At 47.5% G+C, this 12,980-nt stretch overlaps 1 protein-coding gene across 7 annotated transcripts in view; it reads right to left on the bottom strand.

Annotated features, from left to right (window-relative positions):
* Nucleotides 1–467: 467 nt before the first annotated feature.
* Nucleotides 468–12,980, bottom strand: part of SLC25A48 (solute carrier family 25 member 48) — a 42,727-nt gene continuing 30,214 nt past the window's right edge. Inside the window, exons 6-8 of one of the 7 annotated variants that reach the window (XM_043588350.1) lie at nt 11,349–11,482; nt 3,997–4,126; nt 468–3,073 (exon numbers count right to left, since the gene is read on the bottom strand). In XM_043588350.1, the coding sequence (XP_043444285.1) occupies nt 4,004–4,126; nt 11,349–11,482 (257 nt within the window). In that variant the 3' untranslated portion in view covers nt 468–3,073; nt 3,997–4,003. The other 6 variants (XM_043588360.1, XM_043588341.1, XR_006298429.1 and 3 more) reach the window with 6 other exon arrangements.

The raw sequence follows: 12,980 nt of genomic DNA, 5'->3' as shown, positions 1-12,980 counted from the left end.
TCATCAGGAAAAGCCTCTACCACTGATTAGGGATGCCTGTCGTAGGCACAAAAGCGAGAGAGGGGTCATGGACACAGGCCACAGGACAGTAAAAGAGCAATGGACTTCCAACATGGTTCTAATGAGAGAGAACATTTAGAATAATGAAACCATTCTGGAAACCAAGCTGTGGACAAAGTACTTTGTTTTGTTTTGTTCTCCGTGTGGAAATAAGGCCCAGAGAACGCCCATCCCAGCACGCTCACTAACACCACTCTGAGGCGCCCCGTCAGCAAGTGCCACCGGAGTCAGGTGCCCTCCGTGCCCACCGGAGGCAGCAGGGCATAAAGAAACATGACAGCCATCCTTGGTTTCTCCTCGCACTTGTGTGGAGCGGGTTCTTTGGGCCAGCACCATCTATAGAGATCTAAACAGAGGGAAGAACGAGAGTGGCCAGTATCCTGTGGAAGCCAGGCAGAAGCATCTGATTCGGTAATGACCTGAAGAGGTCTTCAGTGTTTTTATTTGGAAACATGCAGACAGTTGAGCTCCTCCATGAGCTCCCAGTGAGTGTAACAGCAGGCATGGGGACAGGGCCGATCTTATCCTGCTTTGTATTGGGGCCAGTGGAGATCTGAAAGAACTGGTGGTCAGTCAGTGGTCCAATGGTCCAACAGTTCCTTCCCAGGCAGCAGGTGAGTGGCCACAGCTGGGAGGTAAAGAGCAGAGTCCTCAGGAAAGAAGGGATTCTGAGGTCGGCGCCGATGGCTGAGGGCCCACCTGACCCACAGCACGGGTGGAAGAGAGGCCTTCTTTCTCTTAAGTTCACTACTGAGGAGTCTAGAGATGCCATGCCTCCAGCACCCACTTGTAGCAAAAAGAGGCTCTGGTCAGATGACACCAGCTCTGGCCAGGTGACACTGGCCCTAGGGGAACAGAATGAAAAATAAGGCTTTCATCAAACCCAAGTTATCAAGCAGGATCTAAGGGTCAACAATCCATTGGGAAAACTGTGTATATGAAGCAAGAGTTGGCAGGGCATCACCATGAGGGCAGATGTGAAGGGCTAGGAGCTTGTCTGAGGTCATCTATAAATGCTCAAAAAAAGGTATTATAGGAAGAATGTATCTTATTTCCTGGGAAATGGACTTTCCAGGATTTAAAGGTAGATCCATGAGGTGTGGAGCAAGAATGTCAAGTCAGGAGGCAGACCAGCATTGTTCCAGGAAGCTTCTGGGATAGGAGATCCTGGTGGGACAGTGGGGATGGCCCAGCTGGACTCATGGGCTTCCAACAAACCTAAGAGCTGACTTTCTGACCAGGGTTGGGACCCCACTTCTACCACCCAGGGTCATCTTTCTCATGTTGTCTGAGTCTGGTACTCCCTGAGAACAGGTCAAACTAGCCGCATCCCAATGACCTCATGCCCCACTTACTGGATTTGCCATGGTCCTTGGTTCACTCGTGTGTGTGAATTGGGGGAGAGGATAAATGAAAGTGAAGTGTTCCTCCTCCATGGGAGTTGGTGGGGGCTGAGGGAGAGCTCTGCCCCTGCCCCTGCTTGTTGGAAGGAGGCCGTAGGTACTGTGGTTTGGACGCTGCTCCGATGGAGTCTACACAATGGAAACCATTCCATGCCATCCTACCACCTGCACCCAGGGACTCAAGATGGGCACCCTCCTGCCACCGATTAGGGACCGTAGGGCTCTGCGGTTCTCTAACATACACCACCTCTCACTCTGCCCCCCGTCTAGACCACAAGGGAGGCAGTGGTTTCCAAGTCTTCAAAGAGTAGATGCTACTGCTGCTGCCTAGAGGACCTGCCCATGATCTCAGAGCTACTCGGCAAATTCAAATCCAGGGCTTGATAAAGGACCTTGGGGCTGTTAGGTTAGAGCAGGAAGTTGAAACAAACTGAAGGCTTGTTCAAGATGAGGCTCCAGAAAAGTCGTTGGGAAACCCCTTCTTCCACCCGGGGGGCCACAGCCTCCTGTCTCACTCCAGCAGAGGCAAGGCTTACACACATCTGTGCCTCTTGTACCGTGAGAGTACTTCCGGAAAGGGCGGCTTCCAACTGGGGTGGTCGCTGCTCTGAAAGGCTAAATCCAGGATGATCAGAATTTGGCTTGCTAGAAACTTCTTCCTTCCTCCAGAAGTAGCCAACCACCAGGGCGGTCACAAGTTGCCGGGTGTGACAGCTCGGGCAAGCGTCCAGCCACTCTGGGATCTGCCAGGTCTTGGCACAAAAACCACCTTGCTGCTGAATATTTAATGACATGGAAAAAATGGTCTTGAACTATTAAATGGGAAGGATGAGTTACAAAGTATTGCAGAAAATAGGTTATTTTCTTGTGTTTGTATTTTCTATTTTTTTCTGCAATAAAGAGGCACGGATTTTATCATAGGACTTTTTTTTTTTTTGAAAGCTATTTTCACCTGTTCAAGGTGGAGAGCAGCTGATATCTGAGCAAAGCTTTAAGAACCAGGTCGTTCTTCTTCCTCGCCCTGGACAAAACCCACTCAAGACGTTTAATTATGCAAAATGTGTTACTACTCTTTTCCTTTTGTAAGAGAGAGCCAAAAGCCGGGAGAGCTGTGAATGTGGGTGCTTTAGTGAAAAGCTAAATCATCTGATGAAGCCGGCATTCTAAGCCTTGTCCCGGGCTCAGTCTCATCGGCCTGATCCATCACACCCTTCCCCTGGGTCTAGGGTCTGGGCCCGTCCACGAATGCTAGCAGGCCTCTGCTGGCCCAGGGAAGGCAGCAGAGAGGACTGCGAGACCTTTCTGGCAAAAGCCATCCTTCTTGAGAGAATTCGTAGTCGCCAAGGCTGAAGCAAAATGGTTTCTTGTTGACTAGAAAATTCAGTGACTCGTTCTACCTTGTCTTCTCAGCTCTGCAGGACACCCATGTGGAGCCAGAGAAGGAGAAACGGGGAGGAAAAGAAGGGGAGGAGCTGAGGGGACGCTGGCACTTGATTGCCCGTCTTCTCAGTGATGTTTCTGAGGGGCCATCTGGGTGTCGGGCTCCGCGTGAGGCACCAGTGACACAGAGGTGGAGACATGGTGGCAGCTCTCCCAGGACTGCACGCTGGCTGAGGAGTGAGGAGAGTCATCAGCAGGTATGATGCACGGGGATGTGGTAGGGGCTGAGAAGGGGCTGTTAGGGAGCGCCTACAGCAGGCACAACTCATCTTAGCGGAGGCATCGGGGCAGGCTTCCTGGAGGAAGAGATTTCTTGACCAAAGCCCAGATGACAGAGAGGAGTTAGTAAAGCCAAGGTCAAGAGGAAGGGTGTGACAAAAGGGGGTCAGGCAGGGACAGCATGTGCAAAGATCCAGAGGCAAGAGTGAGAAAATTAATTTAGGGTGCTGGTGATGACGGGTTAAGGACTAACGCTTTACCTAAAGGGCAATGGGGAGCCACAGAGGGCATGTGACTAAGGGAGTCACTTGGTCAGGTTTCTTTTTTTAGATCCCTTGGGCTGTAGTGATCTTTCTGCAATGAGAGCGGGAGAAAGAAAGAGGGGGGAGGCAGGGAACAAGGACAGAGGCTGTCCTCCAGGGCTGTGGGAGCCCGTCGCTGGCTCTCAGACTCAAGATCTGAGTCCAGTAGGAAGATGGAGAGATGGTGCCCTGTGGCAGGGGGTGGACACTCTAACTTAAGGCCTCACTTCTGGGCCTGGGCCACTGAATTTGTATAATAAAGTGAAACACACTTCCCTTCAAGGGTTGTTGAAGCTGCTGGATGGGAAAACAGATGGGCGAGCTTACTATAAACAGGGAAATTCTGTGCCCATCTCAGTTCACGAGCACCCAGCTCACCACCAGTCACAGGCGAGCATTTCAGAAGGGCTTTTTGATGACAAGAAGGTTGGCCACTGTAGCCCCAGAACTCACACGGATCAGAGAGGAAACAAATGGCAGGGATGTTTCAGAAAGTCACAACGTGTTCATGGCAAAGAAGACAGTGTCAAGCTCCCAGGAGGTACAACGGGCTGGGAAGGAAGCACACTGACCTGGAGCTCAGGGGCTAGTCACGGCGTGGTCCCCGCGGATTGCCTGCAGCGAGAACTCATACCCGAGGAACATGGCAGCGCTCATGGGGAAGCCGCGCACAGCGTTCACAGTGATGCCTCTGAAAAACACCTTTGGCAGAAGGTAACGTTATCACAGGGGACTGACCTGGACCCTCTGCAGGTGAAGAGAGAGGCTGGGGATGTTGCCCACTTGTCCCAGGCTGGACCCCACAGAGCCCAAAGGGCCCTTACAAGCCAAAACCACCCCGGATGCCCCCTAGTCATGCTCCTGTCTCAACCCATGTCACCTGTGATGGGGTTTCTCCTCCCAGGCCTGGTACACATACAACTAAATACTGTGGGCAAGCTGCTGACCATGAACACCCACATACACTTGTTTAATTGCTGCTATTTCTCATGTATGTACCCCCACATATGTGCACGCGCACACACACACACACACACACACACACACACACACACAATTCTCTGGAACCTGGAAATCCGAGCTCTGCACTCCACTCACTCTGCAATGGTAGACAGAGCACCCAGTCAGGACCAACCATTTTGACAGGATGTCCCTCAAGGGGCAGAGTGGGGAAGAACTCAGGCCATACTTTTCAGACACTAGGCATGAAGTTGAGACACAGCTTTGCCATTTAATAGCTCTTGCTTGGGCAAGTAGCAAAGTCTCTAGAACTCAACTTCCCAGCTATAAAATGGGGGTAATACTATTGACTTGATATGGCTGTTGAGGGAATAAAAGAGAAGAAGCTCTTAAAGCGCTTGTACAGTACCTGCCATGGACCTGTTGACTATCTCCATCATCATCATCATCATCATCATCATCATCAGTAGCCATCTTTACACAGGGTGGCACTCAACCTTAGATCATTAGTACAAGTGCGGAGGAGTCCTGGCCTGGCCTGTACTGATGAGCTGCTTAACTCAGCCTTTTATACAAGAACAGGGTATTTGTATTCCATCCCTAGGGCATATGATAAGATACTTCACTTCCTCCCTGAATCTTCCCATTGAGTAGATCTGATCAGTGTGATGTAGTTCCAGCCCTTGCCCAGTTTAAAACCTCCTGGGGGCGGGGAGATAGGCCCCATTTGGGAATAATTACAATATAATCTAGAATGTGATGAGAACAGCTAAGGGATTTGGTGAGGGGTGCGGTGGGGAGGAGTGGTCCTTAAATGTCTTCCCTAGACAACACATCTAAAGGAAGCCCTACTCAAATGTAAAGGACCCAAGAACTGTCAAGCCTATGATATAAACCTGTTATCTGACCCCTGTATATTTACCAAGTGTAATAAATAGAACTGATACTGTAATTTTATGGAAGGAGAAATCCAGCCCTTTTATATTTCCCCAGTTTTCTCAGCTGTCAGGCATTGTGGTTTCAGGGTAGGTACAGGCCTCTGTCATTGGTCAGGATGTCAGGATGTCTTTCTGCAGGAGAGGCACCTGCACCTTGGCCTTCCATGGCAGCCTGCAAGATGTAGCTTGATTGTGAAGGGAAGAGAATGGCTTCTGTGAACTTGGGGGAAGCTTTGACCCTCACAGAGAAGGGAGGTGATGGACAAGGACCCCCACAGGTAAGCAAGTGGCTCAGCCAAACCCTGGAGTGATGCAGGCATAAGGCAAGGAGGACCCTTTAACATCAGGGCTGCTCTTTGACGCCTAACCTTTCTGGAATTCCCCAAGCTCACCCACAGTGACTGAATAACAGCAAGGAACTGGCTCGAGCTCCGAGAGGAAAATTCCATGCTGGGTGCAACAGACACTCCCCTGTGGGCCTGGGCTTGACTCTGTTCTGTGAGGCTGAGCCAGGCAGGGCCCAGCTTGGAATGTGGATCTCCTCTCCCACAGTGCTGGGCCCTGAAGGAACCATGGGACTCTTCAGACATATGGACATGACCTCCCTCCAGCAGCCATGGTTTGCTCTGCTGTAAGGCCCGAAGATGGCAAAGCACACACCTGGTGGCTTTTATCCCAAGCTTTCTGAATACAAAACCACCAGACTGAGTCCTCATGAAGCCTCAATAGTTCCACACTGCCCAGTGTCAAGTCTACACCCTTTTCTGGCCTGACAAGACCCCTTTGCTCTGGCCCTGCACTTTATCTGGGCTGCCTCTTATACCTGACATTCTGGGTAGGTTAACAGCCTGCCATTCCTCTAAGGAGCCAGGTCTTTCCCACCACTGGGTATCTTCTGCTCCCTCTGCTGGAATGTTCCCCAAACCTGGCTATACCTCTAGCAGTCTTCCCATGGGCACCCCAAGCTGGACTGTGGCCCGTTGTCTTCTGTGCACTCAGCATCTCTGCTGTCACAACACTTCTCACACTGTCCCTAACCACCCATAATTTGTCTGTACCCCCATTAATAATCCCAGTCAGGGCAGTGAGAGAGGGCCTACGGTGTGGTTTGCCTCAGAACTTATCATCTATACTCCAGCATCTACACCTCGGAACCCCCAGCATCTATACTTTGGAACCCTCAGCATCCACACCTTGGAGCCCCAATCTACACCTTGGAACCCCCAGAATCTATACCTAAGAACGCTCAGCATCCACACCTTGGAACCCTCATCATCTACACCTTGGAACTCCCAGCGTCAAATGCTTTTCTTGACCCAGAGGGTCTGTTATAAGTCTCACTAAATGAATCAGTGGATGGATGAATGGATGGATGGACACACAAATGAATGAACAAATTCCTTGTTGTGAAAAGGAAACAGTTCCAAGCTGAAAGAGGGCTGGTGGTGGTAGCAGTAGTGAGGGATTCCTAGAGTGGAGGGAGGGTTCCAGTCCCCGGATGGCAGAACCAAAGGGCAATCAACTCTGGTGCCTCAGGAAACTTCTCTTCCTACAAATATTCCTCTCCACCTCTCCTTAGGGAGGCATAGAGACTGCCTAAATATTCCTCCTCCACCTCTCTCAATCTACTATCACAAACCCCCTCAACAACAGCCCTCTCTGTGCAGCTCAAAGATGCCAAGTCACTCCTCTGGCCTCCTTATTTCGGATGGTAGCTCTCCAAGTGTGAGCAACGGCCCATGTGGCCCATGACGATCATCACAGCAGGCAGAGTAGACCCAAAAGTTCCAGAGCTTTCTTTTTTGATTTGGGAATGCCCCCTAAGTCCTAGACTTCTAATTCCCTCTATCAAAAAGGGAATGCTTTACTGGTAGTCATTAAGTGAGTTACAAAGAACTACCAGATATGGGTACCGTCATCATTATTTTACTCCATTCTAATTCTTTATTTTCACTGAGTTCTTCTTCCATGGTAAAATGGGAACAGGCTGGCTTACCATGCCTCAGTGAGTGGCAGTAAAAACTATTTGGGAGTGGGTGGCCCATAGAGCCAGTGCTACAGCCATCTGTCACTGGGGACACCCCTGAGGCCCCAGGAAAAGTCATTCCTCTTGCTGCCAGAAATCTGATTGTGAGACAACCCAACTGTCCAGGACTGTGTGGCATGTTTTCTTCATGTTACGATTTCTGTTTATATGCAAACACATAATACAAACATATATAAATATACCTAGCCACATATATTCTCACACTGGCTGTGACTATTTTTGGAATATATTGTAAGAAACTCATAACAGTGATTATCTTTGAGAGAAGACTGAAGACCAAGGAGGGACATTTAGACAGTATATCATCTTTTACCTTTTGAAGCTTCCTATGTTAATATATTATTCATTTTAAAAATGAACTAATAAAAATTAAAAAAATTAATTTCAGTCAATGAGTGGTTAATCAAGCTAAATACGGCTGCCTCTGTTTAAAACCTGTCTCTGAATATAAACTGAACCAAATGCTACTGAGATTAAGAAATCTATAATCTGACCTCAGTTGCCTTCCCAGACTTTGTTTTTAACAGAGCACAGTAATTTTTGGAGGAAATAATATCAGCAATATATTTAGCCTCTATAGACTTTATAGAATTATAACATTAATATTTTGATACATTAACTTGAATTTTTGAAACATTAATAATAGCAGACAAAGTATCTCAAATAAAGAAGCATCCTATGCGAATGTCTCTTATGTGTCCCTCTGTAGTTGACTGAATCACAAACTGTGCTTCTACTAAAATAATACAAAAGACAAGTGAGGTGAGGATTCTAGGAAGGTGGCAGAATAGGAAATGCCAGCCAACTGTTTCCTTACCTAGATAAAATTTGCACTGATGGAATCTGTCTGATGTAACTTTTTTGAAATTCTACAGTTTGGCGAATCCTTACAACTTCCAGGAGAAGGTTTGCACAGTAAATATGGTTAAGTGCAGACAATTTTAGCTCTTAGCAAGGTAGCAGCTACCCCTCCCTCACCCCCCAGACCTGTGGCAGGCAGCTGGATGTATGCTGGAGGAGCAACCTGCACACATAGCTTTTGGAAGCCAGAGTGGGCAATAAGAACCCTGTTCTCCAAATATTAGAGATCTATGTTTTGATCACTGACTGCTGTTTCTGATCACAGAGGTGTAAACAGGGAGGTAGTCATTATTGTTTCACTGATGCAAACCCTTCCTCCTCTGGCTGATGACCCTTCCCCCCTTGGTTTTTCTCTTTTTCCTCTTTGGGAGATAGACATTAAAGACTATGACATTAAAAAGGAACTGCATGTATGGGGAAAATTAGAAAGTAACCGTGCATACCCAAAGAAAGGCTCAGAAAAGACCTGAAAAGACCTCGAGTTTACATTTCAGGCTGATCTTTGGCATAGAGACGGCCTAAAACAATTACAAAAATGTAACAATCAACAAAAATAATAACAAAAGACACCAAATCTGATTTCCAGAGTTAACCCATTATTAGACTCAAATGTCAGGTTTCCAATAAAAAATAACAAGGCCTCAAAGGAAATAGGAAAGTATGGTCCATTTAAAGAAGAAGAAAAAATAAGTCAAGAGACATTGTCCCTGAAAAAGACCTGACAGCAGATTTACATGACAAAGACTTTAGAGCAAGGGTCTTAAAGATGCTTGAAGACTACACGAAAATGTGGAGAGAACCAAGAAAATAATATATGAACAAAAACAAAAACATCAATATGAAATAGAAAACCCAGAAAAAAAACCACAAAAATTCTGCAGCTGAAAATAAAATAACTGGAATGAAAAATTCACAATAAAGATTCAAAGGTATATTTGAGCAGGCAGAAAAAAGAATTAGCAAACTTAAAAATAAGACAACGGAAATTATTGAGTTTGAGAAATAGAAACAAGATTGAAGAACAGTGAAAACAGCCTAAGGGATCTGTGGGAAACTATCAAACAAACCAATACATGCATTGTGGACATCCCAGAAAGCAAAAGGAGACAGGGGCAGAGAATATTTGGAGTAATAAAGGCTAAAAACTTGCTTAATAAAGGCCAAAAACTTCCTAAATTACTTCCTAAAAACTTCTTAAATTTGATGAAAGACATGAACATAAACATCAAAGAAGCTTAACCAACTACAAGCAAAATAAACTTAAGGAGATCCAAGCCAAGACACATTATAATCAAACTTTTAAAAACAGGTAGATAGAAGGAACTCATGACATACAAAGAATCCTCAATAAGTTTACCAGCAGATTATTAATTAGAAACTTGAAAGACAAGAAGGCAGTAGGTCAACATATCCAGTGTTAAAAGAAGAAAAAACAGTCAATCAAGAATCCTATATCCAGCAAAACTATCCTTCAAGACTGAGGGAGAAATTACGACATTCTCAGATAAACAAAAGCTGAAGGAGTTCATTATCACAAGACCTACCCTGCAAGAAATGTTCAAAGGTGTCCTGGAGAGTGAAATGAAATGGCACTAGAGAGTAACTTGAAGCTGTATGAAGATATAAAGACCTCAATAAAAGTAAATACATAGAGTAATGTCAGTATCATGGCAGTACAAGACGTCCCTGTGTTGACCCCACCTCAACAACAAAAACTGGACATCCATCCACAAAGACAGGTGCCTCTGAGGGAGTCATGGGATCCAGGATCACATGTCAAGTACCCCAGAGTCCTGTCCCTCTGTGTATCAGGTACTAGGCAGACAGACCTCAGTACTGCCAGTGGAACCTGCAGCAGCCTATGTATGACCTGGCTCCAGCCCCCTCAGTTGCTGTCTGGGAGCACCTGGAGAACACTGCCTTGGTTAGTCACCTACTGACGAGAGCCTTTGTGGAAGTCCAGGTTTCCAGAGAAGTTCCAGCACTCCACTGAAGCCAAATATACATATATATATACATACACATATATATACATATACGTATACATATATACATATATATATACATATATGTATATATATGTGAGTATATGTGTGTGTATATATGTGTGTGTGTGTGTGTGTGTGTCTGTGTATGCATACATATACATGTACATGTAGATGTATGTGCAGACAAAAGAGGCTTTGTGGAAGTCCAGGTTTCCAGAGAAGTTCCAGTACTCCACTGAAGCAAAAAAAAAAATTATCTATCCATCCACATACATACACATACATATATACATATATACATATGCATATATTTGGGGATGCGACACATATAAGCAAAGACCCAATGCTCAGTAGTGACATTTGCACTAATTAAACTAATACTAAAGCCAATGACAAGTAGCTCTTTTTAAATATACTGTGTTATGCACGAAGCTAGGCACGTTTTGTATTTCACTGACAAATATCCCCCTTGTTCACAGTAGGGATGATTATCCTTGGAAAAACAGAGGCTGAGCAGTGAAGCAACTTGCCTGGATGTTCCCCCCAGCTCAGGCTGCCAGGCTGCCTTTAAACTCGAGTCTGCTGACTGGAAGAGGCATGGATTTAAATGAGCCCTTTGGGTGCAGGGAAGAGGAAAGAGAAGGCAGACAGGGCCATCTTGGAGGCTGCCTCATAGTTGAGACCAGAGGTGATGGTGTAAGGACTCAAGTGGGATGAGAGAGAAGACAGACCAAGTGACCAGACACTGGGAGATGTGATGACTCAGGTAGCTCTGGGGCCCCCAGCTTGCAGGAGAGTGAGGCACTGAGCAGTGAGTGAGGAAGCAGCTCTCAGCCTATCCCTATGAAAGAGAAGCTTTGGTGACACACAGATGTGGGTCTAGGCCCTGGCTCTGCCATGCACCAGCTGTGTGACCTCAGGTAGGTTACTAGTCCTCTCTGAACCTCTGTCTCCTCCACCAGCCTGGGGCAAGGACTAAATGAGACAAGAATCTCAAGTCGTGCTTGATATGGTAACTGTGAGCACTTTAGTTTCCTGATTCCCCTCTCTGTAACCTCATATACCCCCCAAACGTCTGGCCCACCTTCCAGGGACTGACACTGACCCCGTATGACTACTGTGGGGCTTACTTTAAGACCTTCCTTCTGGTAACTCTGGGAGATACAATCCAGGACACCTTTGTATTTGTTTAAATAAACCCCATCAGCTTGGAGTCGACTTTTCACGACATCCATAGGAGTCGCTGTCCCCCAAGAAATTGCTCCTGTAAAGAGAGAGACAAACAAGTGTCAGGGACTGGCTGGTTGGGATCTGAAGGGGACGTGGCTCCCTGCCCATTTCCACCACTAACAGGCTTAACAAGCTGCTGGGGGAAGTGGAAAGAGTTCAGTCAGGAGCTGCAAAGGTTTCTCTGAACCTCACTCATCACTTGCTGTGTGTGGGACTTTACAGAAGTCTCTTCCTCCAGGCCTTGGGTCTGCCATCTGTAAAGTGGGGCACCAGCACCCATCTTCATGGGGTTACTGTGAGGACAAATAAACGGACGCACGTGAACGTCTAGCACAGTGCCAGGCCCACAGCCAGAGCTTCCTAAGTGGATGCCTTTATTAGCAGCTTTTACTGGAGAAGCAGGAACAGGCCCCACCAATACTCTGCAGCGCCCTTCCAGGACACCAAGGGTGAGAGCCCAGAGCGACGCCTGAGGCTGAAGGCTTGCAGCTCCCCAGAGACAGAAGCGACTCTGCATACAGAGAAGCTAAACAAACACTTGCAGGTAGGCTGCTTGCCAGGGAGGGACCAGCCCAGAGATGGAAAAGAGCAGGGGCAGGTCTTTAGAAATCTTGTGACTTTTCCAGAGGTGTGACATAGAGGCCTTGGGACCACACAAGCCTGGCTCATCATTGGTGGAGAAGCTCAGGTGCCCCAGTTTGAGCACCTTTGTGACTTGAAAGGACTCTAGGAAAACAATGCCAGGTTATTGTATAAACACAGAAATTGGCACATTTTTGGACAGGAAGAGAAAAACAAACTGATGCCAAAGTCCAAGGCAGCTGTTTGCAAGGTTTTGTAATTGCTGCCCAGGAGCTCCCAAAAGCAGCCCTAGCCTGCCCTGGGCCCTCTGCCCATCCCAGCCTCCAACCTCCATGGCCTCCTGCCCGTGACCCTCTGGGAACCCTCCGGACCTCCCCTTCCTCTTGACTCCTGCCAGAATAACAAAGCTGATTCTCCTGGAGTCTGTCCAGGTGCTGCCCTGGCATATTCCCTGGCTCCTTAGCCCATGGGCAAGGGTATTACAAAGTGAGGTCTGCCTACCAGGCCCCTCATACCTGCTCTCACCAGAAATTAGAGCGGATGGGGCCTTGTTTGTCCTCCGTCGGCAAGTGCTTACTAAGCCCTTACTAGGAGCTAGCTCTGGCCAGGCCACAGACACATGGGGGCAGCGGGCTGGACACTGGTGTTTGGTGGCTAAGACACAGGCTTTGTTATGTGTTTGCGGAGTTTTGAGCATAGCTAATGAGGAGGAGGGGGAGGAGAAGCAGGAAGTGGAGGAGCAACGACGATTTTCTTCTTTCCAGACCTTTCCCCACAGCATCACACATGCCACGTTTTCAGCCTTCTTAAGAAGCAACCCCCTGTTGGCTTCCACACCCTGCTCTGGCTCTAGCTGCATACCTCTCGTCCCCGTCCCCCTCACAGCACCACCAAGCCCCTCAGAGGTGTCGTGTGTACTTGGACTGTCCTGTTTCTTCCATCCCCTTCTC

This window comes from Prionailurus bengalensis, chromosome A1, assembly GCF_016509475.1.
Source record: "Prionailurus bengalensis isolate Pbe53 chromosome A1, Fcat_Pben_1.1_paternal_pri, whole genome shotgun sequence".
Taxonomy (NCBI): domain Eukaryota; kingdom Metazoa; phylum Chordata; class Mammalia; order Carnivora; family Felidae; genus Prionailurus; species Prionailurus bengalensis.
The sequence above is the reverse complement of the archived record's forward strand: the minus strand, read 5'-3'. Positions and strand labels throughout refer to the sequence as shown.